The sequence below is a fragment of the Podarcis tiliguerta genome, assembly GCF_965153285.1.
Source record: "Podarcis tiliguerta genome assembly, chromosome: 3".
Classification (NCBI taxonomy): Eukaryota; Metazoa; Chordata; class Lepidosauria; order Squamata; family Lacertidae; genus Podarcis; species Podarcis tiliguerta.
In genome coordinates, this window is record NC_139536.1 from 107,696,563 (window position 1) to 107,710,847 (window position 14,285).

Consider the following 14,285-nt stretch of genomic DNA (forward strand, 5'->3'; position numbering starts at 1 on the left):
CGGTTTTGATGGGTCTTTTGCCCCCATGTTGCTGTTACTTTTAGAAACAGCGTGGAAATTTATTTTAAGAAATCAGCGGTGGAGGGGGGGGTCAGCAACAGGCCTAGCGAAGTGGCTTTTAAAGCAGCCAGCCTGTTCTTTTATTTGTAATTATGGGATATGCAGTAATTATTTCAAAATGGAAATGTGCTTATTCATCTGAGTTCTGGCTACCCAAATTCTCTCTGCACATTTTCGCATTCAGTCCTGCACGTAATAACTACATTGTTCGACAGTGGTTACTGTGCATCCCAGGAATGAATGTATCTCAGTGGTACATGTGTTGTGATCCTTCAGTAGCCTTATGTTACTCGGATTAGATGCAAGCCATTTGAGGTTCTTTGAGGATATAAACAAATAAGCATTTTTATTTTTACTTTTAAAAACCACTTGCTTATTCCTGTTTCTACCTCCCTTAATATCACACATATCTGGCAACAAGAAAATAAATCATGCAATGTGATTACTGTTAGAGGCCTCTTCTGAATTTTTCTTCAGACCATGCCACCTTAAATCTATACTTTTAGATAGATTCATCTTACTGAAATCTAAAAATAATGAATCTACACCTGCTTTGAGAGCCTAACATGGACTAGTAAGTTGATTATTGGTCTTACAATGAATTAATGAATGAATTTGGTGGCCTTAACATCCTTTTAGTGTCAGCATGTGTTTGGGGCATCTGTTCAATTTGAGCATTTGTTTTTACCATTTGGAATAAGTAGGATCTTCTGGCTAGTGAGACTTGACCTCAGTGGAACTTCATGAATTATCATTCATGATTCTCCCCGCTTAGACTTACAGTGTATGGTGTGTTCTCCAGGCTCATTGTTTTAAACAACGAATGATGACCCAATGAAACACATAGTTCTCACATTATTTTTCTTTCTTATCAAATGTGATTGGTATTTTTCACACTTATTCATGTGTGTATATACAGAGGGAAACCTGAGGGTGACGGATAGGTTGGAAGCATCTTGGTGCTTCCCGCAGTCCAGAATGTGTTGGGATCCCTAGCAGTGAAGACTAAACCAGCCATTGAAAGGAGAGGTGGACTGGTTTCACCTTCTCTGAACTGTCCCAGATTGATTTTGTTGCATGGATTTCGGTGTGAGTCATTAGGGACTAAACCAACCTCCAAAGGCAATAGACTCTCCTTTTTAATGGAAGCTGGATGGTCATCTGTCAAGGGTTCATCGGGTGTGATACCTACATTGCAGGGAGTTGAACTAGATGACCCTTCCAGCTCTACAAAACTGTGATTTCTGTGATCTCTGTAGCCATACACTGTGTAGTTTTAGGTCAGGCTTCAACCTTGGCCCTCCAGATGTTTTGAGACTACATTTCCCATCATCCCTGACCACTGGTCCTGCTAGCTAGGGATCATGGGAGTTGTAGGCCAAAAACATCTGGAGGGCCGAGATTGAGGAAGCCTGCTTTAGGTAGTGGCTTACAGTAGACTTTGCTACTGTAAGTTATATACATTTGCCATTGGAAATGATGAACATTTATAAGGGGAAGCAGGCTTCATCTGGAAATCATAAGTAAAAGAGCTAATAGAAGAAAAAGGATTTTGAGAAATGACTTGGGAATTATTCATACTGTCACACCATTTGTATTAAACGACAGGCAGTACATCAACGTAGTCTTGGTCATGGAAAAGTTTCTATGACCAGGTCCATTCTGAGGTCTCGTTGTAAGTCTAGTCCCAGAAAGAGAATTGTAGCATAACCAAGTCCTGTCCAAGCCATTTAATTGTAAAGTGCCCTTTCCCCCTCCTGACACACTAAGTCTCATCCCAGATTCTAAGCTCAGGGAGTTATATTCTCCAAGTTGCCTATTCAGAATATTGGCTGTGTTACTTATGCTCAATGCATTTTGTCAGAAACGTAAATAATTTTGGACTGAATTAGGTCAAGGGAGTGAGGGGACCTCATAGTGATGTTGATAGAAACACAAGTAATACAAAACAGTCGTGTTCAGGGGTATAGTGCTAAGTTTTGAACTGATGGATCCCCATAGCCCAAACCCCAAGGGGAGGGAGAGGGAGAGAAAGAAATGGCTTTGAAGACATGGGTTCCCATCCCTGATCATCCATGAAGTTCACAGATGACCTGGGACCAGTCACTGTCTCAGCCTAGCCTGCCATACCCCACTGCGCTCCAAGACTCTAGCAAATGTTGTTATCACTTCTGAGCCCATTGCTGTGCTCATCCACATTCTCCCTCCCTACACCATTGCTGTGTCCCTGGGCTCTGTGCTAAAAACAAACATAAAATATATTTGACAAAATAACCTGGATTTTCCTGTATAAATTATGCAGATTAAAAACATTTTCTTTGCTTTGTGTTACGGTTTCTAGTTCTAATCATGGGGAAGGGCAGGTTTCCGCGTAGAGTATTGCAGATCTGGGCCCTCATTGCTGGATATCCTACCATGTTTGCCCACTAGGGTGGTTTGCTGTAAATCTATTTCCACATGAAGAAAAAAGGCAAATATAAATCAAAGGCGAGGGATGCGGGTGGCGCTGTGGGTTAAACCACAGAGCCTAGGGCTTGCCGATCAGAAGGTCGGCGGTTCGAATCCCCATGACGGGGTGAGCTCCCGTTGCTCGGTCCCTGCTCCTGCCAACCTAGCAGTTCGAAAACACAAAGTACAAGTAGATAAATAGGTACCGCTCCGGCAGGAAGGTAAACGGCGTTTCCATGCACTGCTCTGGTTCGCCAGAAGCAGCTTAGTCATGCTGGCCACATGACCCGGAAACTGTATGCCGGTTCCCTCAGCCAATAAAGCGAGATGAGCGCCGCAACCCCAGAGTCGTCTGTGACTGGACCTAATGGTCAGGGGTCCCTTTACCTTTATAAATCAAAGGACAGGGTTCAATTACCTGGTTCTGTTAGTGAAAACCAGCGTAAGGACTTCAACTACTGCAATCGAACTATCTCCATCATCCCCCCCCCATGCCTCCTCCAAGTCTGCTGGGGGGGGGGTCGTCAGGAGAACCCCCAGAAAAGCACACGGCGAAAGGGGAGATTGTTCCCTTCAGCAATTGTTCCTTAGACCAATGTTCAGTTCCACTCAAGGTTCCCATGGGTTACATCTTCATATATTCCCTAAACAGTGGTGCAAAAAAATAGACACTAAATCATGCTAATTTATAACTTCTTTACTAGGAGTCTGCATTGGTTCTGTGTGTACCCCGAATTCCTAGATGAATTGGGGAGATTCAGGGAAGGGTCCCACATTTCTGAGTAGAATCGCACCATTAACAAGGCATCTCAGGGACTCCCCAAGTTTCTGTGCTGCCCTACGGCGTTACCCGTCCAAAAATAAAAATAAAAATGCATGACTTTTGTAGTTGTTTTCTGTTAAAAGAAGGTGAAATGGGGAACTTTGCTCCTTTTCATCCTTGTTAGTTTGGGTCCATACATTGTCAGTGTGGGTGATAGCTATGTTGCGAATTCAGTAGGGTGGCTGAATATAATTGATGCCTCAAATTAGCCCTGTCTTGCAGTAAACATAATTCCAGCAAACTATATTTCTTATGATAAACCCATCTGATTAACCTTCAGACCAACGAATCCCTATTCAGAGTCAGTCTGATTAAAATTCTCATTTTAGAGCTAACTATATGCAGATGGCAATGTCAACCCCCATTTTTTGCAGAGTCTAAAAATGGCATAGCTTATTTATTTACCTAAAAGCACCACTTTCCTCTCCTAGAGAGACGACAGCCATGTACACTTGAAGTCTGCATATGATTTTAGGCATTGTCTTTTAAACAATTTCAGCAGCTGTTGAATCTGTTTTATAAAGAGGATGCGTTGGCCAATCTTTAAAAACAAACATTTTATACTAATAAATGTTATCAATGAATTGCATGTTGAGATAGATAGATAGATACACACACACACACACACACACACACACACACACTCAATAATGAATATTCTAAATAATAATTACGGAAATATATATTCATACCCCATGTTTAGCATATATTCTTGTTTCAAACATAAAACTGAACAGCTAAATAAATTTTGCTCAGACTATTTCTGAGGGATAACCAAGTTAGAATAAGTGACACCAGTGCGAATCCCCATGCCCAGTTTAAAAAGAGAAAAACGAAAAATGAAAGGGGGAATATAATGGAAGTTACTTTCTCTTTAATGTGTCTTCTGGGCTTTAATTTATTATATGATCTCATATCTACTGTTTCAAGCTGAATTCATTTTATTATTTCTATTGATAAGCTTATTGCTGCGCAAAAAGCACTTGATTAGTATTAATATTTAAGTTGGAGACTTAGAAGCCCTAGGTTTTTTTAAAAGAAAAAAGAAAAAAAGACGTTTACGCTAATGAATTAAAATCAGATATTGTGCTCATTATTGGCTGATCATGACTCCATCTGCTCTGTGCTAACGTGAAAATCAATTACTGTGTCTCTTTCCCACTGACAGCGTATGTTGATCGGACTGGCGAGAGATCTTCGAGGGATTGCCTTTGCTCTGAACACAAAGACCAGCTACACCATGCTGTTTGACTGGATGTATCCTTATTACACTATGACAATGCCGGCTCTGTGCACAGAGGGATACCAGGTCCCTTGCATTAGTTTAATAGTGTGGCACAGTGGGGAAGAGGAAACAAAGCTAAATGAACTAATGCGTAATCAGCTAAAATTACAGTACAGTTGCAATCATACCATTAACTGAGAGGGCAACATTTGGAGAGAGACCACAAAGAGGTCACTTTTGGCAGAGCGGGGGTTGTGCCACACTAATCCCTAATTATTCTCCTACTCTATTGTTAGCCTGCAATACTTAGATAAATTTAAAGCCCTTTAATTTACAGTGTGATGTACCTCTGCTATCGGGGCTCCTTTCTGATTTCTTTTTATTCTCGTCATAATCCACCCATTGAAGAAATTGTATTTAGTATATTTTAGTCATTACTGTGTAAGTAACTGTGAGATCTCTGATGTGACATTATGCATGCTGTAAGATTTCCATTATTTGAGTCTTCTATTACGCTAGAGAACCAAAATTACTTTTTCTGCAAATGTTGGATGCTCACTTGTGGGTTTGAAAGGGGCAGGGTGAGCAAGTTGAGCAACGTGAATTCTTAGGGGATTTAAGGGTCTGAAGCCTACAAAGCCTTGGGCCTTTCTGGACTTTTACAACTTGCCCACCTTAGATAGTGGCACCTGCCCTGTGGAATGCCCTCCCATCAGATGTCAAGGAAATAAACAACTATCTGACTTTTAGAAGACATCTGAAGGCAGCCCTGTTTAGGGAAGTATTTAATGTTTGGTGCTGTATTGTGTTTTTAATATTTGGCTGGGAGCCGCCCAGAGTGGCCGGGGAAACCCAGCCAGATGGGCGGGGTAATAATAATAATAATAATAATAATAATAATAATAATAATAATAATAATATATTGTTATCATCATCATCATCAGGTGGATAGTATATAAAGTCAACTCAAACACTTTAGGGCTTTAGCAATATTAAGATGTTCCAGTTCCAGGTTTTCTTAAGTAATGTTTAAACTGGTTTTTGTGTTTCTCCTATCTATAAAGTGGTTTTGGGTGTTTTTAGAAAGAAAGAAAAATGACACCTCACTCTAAAAATAGGATTTATTTATTTTTTTTATTCCCTATATGTAAAAATAAAAAAAAAAATGCAAGCAGTATGCAGATTAAAACCTAGGAATATTAAAACGGTATCAAATTGATTCAGCAGCAAGTAGAATAAAGGCAAGAGCAAAAGATGAAGCAGCCATCATCAGTCATATGCATGCATTTTCTAGAGAGCCCAGCTTCCATTTCAGATGAACAACATTTTTAAAAGATTCAAAAGTGGTCTTAAAATTGCTAGTGGTGACCCCCTTAGATATCCTCTTCAGATTTGAGGAAACCACTCTGATTTTACTTCTGTCCACTAGATGGCAAAGATGAACAGAATTCATAACATCTTTGACTTGGTCTTTAACCTGGGAATTATTATGTTTTATATATTATAGCAGTTCTTGGGTAATGTTTAGAAGCGAATAGCCCAGCAAGCAGAATAGTAACATTATCCTGTAAAATAGGATTGTTTGTAGCAGGCTTGCTTATACTAATTGGGTTTCTGTAACAAATCAGGCTCCTTGGAAAAAGGCCAAAGGCTTTTCATAATTGTATTGACAAGAAAATGAATATGATAAATGGTGTTCATTCAGTTGAGAAAAGATTTATAGTTTTTCCCTCTGGGCAAAGGATGAAGAGCAAATATGTGCAATAATAGAAAAATCTGTTACAAAGTTGTTATTTGATCTCTCATAAGGCTTTATTAAAATATCTCCAAATATTTTAAAGACATTTCTGGTGGTAAGGTATATAGGCTATTCTTGAAGTATTGCGAAGGAAGGTGCAGGGAACTAAAAATATCATGAATATGAAAGTCATTCATTTCTGTTAAAATATTGATATGTCAAACTGTCACTGATTCAAGTGTTATATTTTGGAAGTTGGTTTTCCTTGTATTTTCAGCAATACAGCATATTAGGTGTGCAGGGTACTTTTGAATATACAGGAACAATATTTTCTAAGACCATGTGCCCTTAAGCATAAAATCAGAATGCATTCTCATTAACATAGTTTTCAGTAGTCATGTGGTTCTAACACTTACTTAATCTCAAGAAACTATACACTTTGATCATGTTATAGGACCTATTTTGTGATAATCCTGAAGAAATAGGTCCTATAACATGATCAAAGTGTGTAGTTTCTTGAGATAAGTAAATATTAGAACCACATGACTATTGAAAACTCGGTTAATGAGACTGCATTCTGCTTTTAATCATTTGAATGAGTTTGTGTTAGATGCTGCTTTGAGAAGTGTAGCATAACCTTTAAAGTAAATTTGATCTTAGTGTGCATTTGACTGGTTATATATTGATGTCTACAGATCAAAATTTAGTAGAGGAGGGGAAATTCAAGTCTTATCAATTTGTCCATAATTATCCATTTTTCCTAAGACTTCAGTTTCCCCCTCTTCCACAAAATGCTTGCCCAAAACTCCTGGCCAGACTTCGGGAGATGAGATTATTGTCCATAGGCACGTTATAAATTGCAAGACATCCCTCCAGACCATGTAGACCCTACTTCTGAAAATCCAACTTCCAAGGGTTCAAACCCATAGGTTTTGGCTTCTGGTGGCGATCTTTTGCTCCATCACTTGGTAGGTTTTGCCAGCTCAGCTAAGCTGAGGCTGCCCAAAGGAGCAATCTTTTTAGAATAACAGCCACAACAGGTCCCACTCTGACCAATGGACATCCCATTGCCAGAAGCCTTCGTCTCTGAGCCTCCAGGGCACCCAGGCCCACCCATCACATTTGGCTTCCATGTTGACAGGTTACTACATTCACATCATGACCAACAGTGTTGCCACAAAAGCCTACATCACCACCAGACAGGGAGCCTGTGCTTAAAATCCCTGAAGGAGGAGGCCCTCCTGTTTGCTTAAGGAGAGAGTCATCAGGGCAGAATCAAGTAGACTGGCTCAGCTGCCAAAGTCAGGACCCTCCCTAAAACAGGAGATATTGCAGCAATCTAATATCTGCTGAATGTTCAGAAACCCCATTTAAAATTATTTGTTTTTGCTAAGAACATCCAAGTTATCAATGAAGGAAAGCAGATATAAAAAAAAGTTGAATGAACTGTCTATGAAGTTCCTTCTGTCACTTTGGCATCCATGAAATCAAGGATGCCAGAAACCATTCTTCCTTTGGGTTTCCATCACCTAAACTTCATCTCCAAATACCTACTGCTAGAGCTCCTCCGTTTTGATTGAACTGGCTAGCCATATCAGGATATTTGCAGAGTTTTTACAGCGGAAGTTATCAGAGCATTTTGCTCTGATGGCTTTCCATTTAGGACTAGGAGCATTGATATATTGATTGATATCCTTGTTTTTCTTCCTTTGTAGCTACATAGGGGTTTTTTATTAGTGTTGTCTGTTCTTAAACTATTCCTCTAACTTTAGCATGGTTGATTCTTTCATTAAATTTGCCTCTGCTGCTCTTGGGCTGCCAGAGGTTGGACCCGTCAGCAAGATCTTTGATTCTCTAGTGATTGATATGACTACAAAACAAAATCTTCAGTTAGTGCACATTAAGATTGTCTTTTGAAGCAATTTGGCTTGGTTTCAGAGATAATTTATAGCAGCTAAAGAATAGACCTCAAACCTTAGTCATGTTTTTAAAAGTAAGTTTTGAAATGAAGCTGTGTGTGATGAGCATCTTTTATTAAGAATTTTATCTTTAACTTACATTACGAAAGATACCCGTCCTATCTCCCTATTCTTCAAAGAGCTATTGAGCTGTGGTATCGTGAACCAGCATGTACTACTCCTATTTTGAAGCTCATGGCTGAGATGATGCAAAACAGGTAGAATTAATCATGGGCTTGCTCAACTGTCCTGATAGTTCCCTTTAGAGATTGTAATACGTTTTCAGACTTGGAATATGCAACTACCATTGCCATGCTTTGGAATTCCTTCAAAACAAACTTTATTTTGCATTTGTGGAAATCACATCTGAGATTCCTCTGCGGTCTTTCTTCAAAATGATGTTGATGTTGAAAGGTCACACCTTAAGGCCATGTTCACACAAACAATTGCAGTCCTTGAAGTTCTTGTGCAATGTTGTTGTTTAGTCGTGTCCAACTCTTCGTGACCCCATGGACCAGAGCACGCCAGGCACTCCTGTCTTCCACTGCCTCCCGCGGTTTGGTCAAACTCATGCTGGTAGCTTCAAAAACACTGTCCAACCATTTCATCCTCTGTTGTCCCCTTCTCCTTGTGCCCTCCATCTTTCCCAACATCAGGGTCTTTTCCAGGGAGTCTTCTCTTCTCATGAGGTGGCCAAAGTATTGGAGCCTCAGCTTCAGGATCTGTCCTTCCAGTGAGCACTCAGGGCTGATTTCCTTCAGAACGGATAGGTTTGATCTTCTTGCAGTCCATGGGACTCTCAAGAGTCTCCTCCAGCACAATACAGTCCTGTGAATATTTTGCTCAGCGGTGAATCCCATTAAGTTCAATGGGACTTACTCAGACTGGCTCCTGTGCACACTGACTCGAGAATCAGCCTCATTGAACACAGTGGGACTTGCTTCTGAATAAATATGCATGGGATTGCTCTGCAACAGGGGTTGGCAAGGCTTAAGCAGCCTAAACCGCTTCACTCCCCCGAAGATCTCTCCGCTGGCCTTTCCGGTGTGGAGGAGGTGCATGCATGTGTTCGCACATGCACAGATGCTATTTTTGGCGCGGAGGAGGTGCCTGCAGCTTCCTATTGGCTGCAGGAGCTTCCTGCATCCGAAAGGAAGACCCTCGCTGCAGACGTGAGTCCCCGAGCCGCGCTGTGCCGGTTTAGTGCAGTGCGCGGGGACTTGCTGAATGGGCAGCAGGGTTCGGGGGCGGCTCGGGGGACGGTTAAACGACCCCCGCACGCTGTATCCAGCCCCCGGGCCTTAGGTTGCCAACCTCTGCTTTACAAGTTGATCATTGTCAGGACTGCTGACAAATAGGTAGAAGGGGTAGGATTTGGGGCCCAGCAGGGCCCCCAGACACTTAGCTTTCATTTTTTAGAAAGAGTAAGTCAGTTGGACATTCGAGTACAAAACTCAGAGCAGCTCTAAAGCTTTTGCACTCAGCAAGCAGCACCATTGCTAAGGGCGCTTAGTGCTAAGCAACCAGAGGAAGGGATGTTGACGCCCCCCCCCCCACCTGAGACTTAGAAGGTTCCCCTTCCAGTATGGGGGGCGGGGAACCACCTCAAGTAGGATGGAGGAGGATACAGGGGAACGTTTCTTAAAGCACTTAATTTGTGTCCGCATCATTTCACTCGCCAAGTGATGTGCCACTTGTACAGAAAAAAATCATTGATGGTTGGCTCATGCAACCACTTCTAGTTTGTTTGTCATCACTGGGCTGCTGTTTATTAATATACTGTAATATACTGTAAACCCTGGCCTTTGACAGCTGAGATGTGTGTGTTTTTAGGACCCACCCTATTCCTATGGCTATGAACTGTTTCTTAACTGTTATTAACACTTAATTTTAAAGTGTTGTGACCTGCCCTAGGACCTGTTGGTAAAGGGTATGTAATGGAATAATGATTACGATGATACAAAAATATAAAACACAAAACGAATCAACAAATGCAACCAAATAATAATTAAACACCTTTCAGCTGCAACAAGTTAATATTCCTATGGACTATACTATAACATAAACATACGTTTATCAATTTCTGCAAAATGTTTTGTATGCATATGTTTTGCTGAGAGTTGTGAAACTGCACAAATTTGTTGCTTGTTCTGTATTTGGAGCTTGATCTTTCATCCAGGAGCTCAAGGCTGTTGCCTATTGTCTTCCCCTTTCCCCTTTTACCTTCACAACAGCCATTTGAGATGGGCTAGGTTGAGAGTTGGACAATCTTAACATTTATTTATCTATATCACGTCTATAAAAATTAGTAATGCTGAGACATTAGAGGAGAAAGTTTTTGGAGACATGTTTACAAATACTGACAATGCAAAGAGGTGCTAGTAGATTAAATCTTCAAAGGAGGAAACTCATTGAACTACTTTGCATATTCATGGTATTCATCTACCTATTGGTATGCAGAAAGCCTGTATTGTTCCCTTTAGAGAACATCATCAGGGATGGGTTTGCTTTTTCTGGAGTTGTGTATTGAATTAGGTTTTACAGGTTAAAATGCATAATACAATACACTTTGACATGGTGAAAATATGTTACAGGGTATCAAATTGTGCATTATGATAGAATGAGGGTTTGCTTCAGTTTCTTCCATCTGCCAGATGTTACCATTTTCTACAGTGTATGTAATACACACATTTTGTAAAGCATTTCGGTGCCATACAAAATTGCAACTTCTTGTAGAGAACTGAAAAATCTGATAGGTCTCTCTGGTATCCACAAAGCTTTGCTATGTCTATACAAATGAATGGAACATTTTGCTCCATTGCTTCATTATTTTAATTATTATTTAATTTAATCTAGCATTTCACAAAAATAGTACTGGAGCTATTTACAAAAGTTCAGAAGATGCAATAAATGAAAACATAAGTATAACAACAATTTAAACCACCAATAAACCAGCACTGTAAATACCTAAAAGATGTCACTCATATGGAACAAGAAGAAATATCCGCAACATGTGTAGAAGGAAGCATGGGATCATGCTTCATCCTTCTCAGAGCCTGTGAAATAAATCTATTTCCACCTCAGCACCTTCATGGTGGCTTTCCACATATTTTGAAACTAATCCTTTCATTCCATACAGGATAATGTAGTGAATATGCACCTTTCACTTGAAGGAGTGAGGTGTTGTGGTAGATCCTCTTGTGAAAATCACTGAGGGGAGTTAATACTTGGAAGTCACTTTGAAAACTGCAGCTAGTGTAGAATTCAAATAGAAATCAAAGTGCTGTTTTTTGTTTTGGTTTTTTTTTTAAAAATACTTTTATATATTTAAACAAGAACATTTATTCAGTAACATTAAAATGTCTGGCCCACCAAAGCAACAGAAAGCTTCAGGGGTTTCTAACTTACAAAAAATGTTTTTCTATTAAATTGGCCACTGTGTTTAATCAGCACTATGTATTAGGTCCTTCCTCTTCTCTTCACAACTGTCTTCTTTGCATTTTGATTCAGATACATCAGTTGTTCCTGCTTACAGAAAATCCATGCAATAAGCAGTTAAATTCTTAAATAAATAAAAAATTAAAAAACAGTGTTCTGTGGCTGCTTAACATGCTCAGTCCCCATTGGACTGTTTTGGGGTACATCTCCCCACTAAGTCTCTCTGTGTTTTCTTTCCTACTTTGGCAAGTCTTGAGGGGGTTCTCCTGAGCATACCTCCCTCTGGTTTCTCAGCACCCCTGATTTAGCTGTTTGACCACCATAACTCAGTACCTGAGTTCACTGTTATAGCATGCATGATTAATGTTTGTTTTATTGGGTTATTTGAAGAGATGTTGCTACTTTCCCCCCAGATCGCAGCGTTTAAATTTTGATGTGTCTTCTCCTAATGGAATTCTCCTCTTCAGGGAGGCCAGTAAGATGATTTGCACTTACGGTGAGCAACTGTTGATGCTTTGTTTTATATATATCACCTTGCCTTTTTAGAAACAAAGGAGTTTCTCATTCTCATTAAGCAAGATTTAGCTTCCAAATACGTTGATATTTGCAAGGCCTACTGTGAGAGATGATGAGTGCAGACTTTTTCTGGACAGCAGGTTGCTTTATATACACTAACCTTAGGGACAGATTCCCACAGGGCAGCCATCATCCCTCTAGCACCGCACTTGTGTGATCTTTTGCCTATCAGGCTGGAAGCAAAATAAGGCAATTTGAAAAATAAGCTAGTAGCTCCTGTATACTTGGAAATTCCCTACGTTCAAAGAAGTACCGTATTTTTCGCTCTATAAGACGCACCAGACCACAAGACGCACCTAGTTTTTGGAGAAGGAAAACAAGAAAAAAAATATTCTGAATCTCAGAAGCCAGAATAGCAAGAGGGATCGCTGCGCAGTGAAAGCAGCAATGCCTCTTGCTGTTCTGGCTTCTGGGATAGCTGCACAGCCTGCATTCGCTCCATAAGACGCACACACATTTCCCCTTACTTTTTAGGAGGGAAAAAGTGAGTCTTATAGAGCAAAAAATACGGTATATCAGTTCGTTTATGTGGTTTTTTTTAAAGTTAAACAAAATCAAAACAACCCCACAAGAACCTGTGAACTTATGTGGCCTGTTGAGGACAGTTGAGACCCAGTAAGTTGAGGGTGTCAGTTGGAAGTGGGAGGGAGGAAAAAAAGAAGGAAAGAAAGGGAATGGCCTTCTCAAGCCCCTAAATAGCAAAGTATCAGTGTTCAGAGATGCATGCAGAAATTTCCAAACTGCATCCCTGGGATCTCCAGGTAGGACTGAAACAGCTCCTTTTCGTCATGCTGGAAAGCCACTGCTTATTAGTCATCATCATCATTTCAACATTTTAAATTTGTATACCGTCTTTCAATCTTACAATACTTAAGGCGGTTTACAAGCTGAAGAAACAAAAAATGTACATCTTATAACAATCTAATGCAATACAAAAATGTGATAATAAAACATAACTTTAAAATAGGTAACCTATATCAAAAAAGTAACATTCAACAATCACTAGAATAGTATTAAATAATAATAATAATAACATATAAAAGTTAATCAGAAATCCGCTCAGCAGTTATAATAAATTTCTAAACTATAATCAATAAAAGAACGGCAAGACACAGTACATAAAATAATACAATACAAATTGAGAAGCAGAGGCTAGAGGGTGGGGCAAGGCAGGTGGAAAGAGGCCTTGCCTGGCGGAGTCTCTCCCCTCACTCTCTGCTATATTTGCACTCCTCTGTCATCACGCTGTCGACTAAGGGCACATACCTGGCAGATATCCAGGTAACCAGTTAAGCACTAAGTGGTCCATCATTGTACCACCCCTGCACTACACCAGACTTGGCCTTCAGTTGTGTTCCATGATAGTGTAGGCTAATCAGAAACTCTGCGTATAGGTATAATAGATTCAGATGTGCTAAGTATCAGAAAGCGAGACGTAATTGTTCTAGATCCTAATATATGTATTGTTCTAGTGTTTGTGATGGGAGCCCCTTGCATTTTTAGCAGGCCTTACTACCTCGCCATTACGAGAGACTGACAGAAAAAGTAATATTTTCAATATGCTGTTTTTTATTTATCTACATTCTGTCATGATATACTTTGATGTAAGTTTTTAATTTTGCTGGAGCTTTCAGCTGTTCTAGCAGTTACCGTTCAGGGTCAGATTCAAGGTTAGCCACAGTAGCACAGAACAATTTCCTGTTCTCATAGCCCAGGTAACATTTGGATGTGGATTACATTTACCACATTTTCCAGTAGCCAGGGACATTATTTCTAATGAGCTTTAAATTGCTTCTAGAACATCTATTGTGGAAAGCTTAGTGTTGTAATCCATTCCACCCTAGCAACATAATAAAATAATGCCTCTTAAAAAAAAGTTAGATTGTTCTTTGCTGTGTAATAAATATTATTTTTAATAGATTGCCCATTTTAATAATGGACTATATTTTTTGCCCCGTTAACAACTTGTTCCTTTATACTGAGCACTCAGGGTATTTACATTCTGTAGCTATATGTATT

General features: G+C 39.9%; 1 protein-coding gene and 1 long non-coding RNA gene across 5 annotated transcripts in view; one reads left to right on the forward strand and one right to left on the reverse strand.

Annotated features, from left to right (window-relative positions):
* The window catches only part of LOC310673564, a 349,698-nt gene that overhangs the window by 172,797 nt on the left and 162,616 nt on the right, over window positions 1-14,285 (reverse strand). The gene's annotated exons all lie outside the window — the stretch shown is intronic.
* RANBP17 (RAN binding protein 17) overlaps window positions 1-14,285 on the forward strand; it is a 200,268-nt gene that overhangs the window by 126,535 nt on the left and 59,448 nt on the right. For all 4 annotated transcript variants that reach the window (XM_083431935.1, XM_083431933.1, XM_083431934.1 and 1 more), the window contains exons 20-22: window positions 4,500-4,588; window positions 8,363-8,470; window positions 12,104-12,186. In XM_083431935.1, coding sequence (XP_083288061.1) covers window positions 4,500-4,588; window positions 8,363-8,470; window positions 12,104-12,186 — 280 coding nt within the window. The remainder of the gene's footprint in view (window positions 1-4,499; window positions 4,589-8,362; window positions 8,471-12,103; window positions 12,187-14,285) is intronic.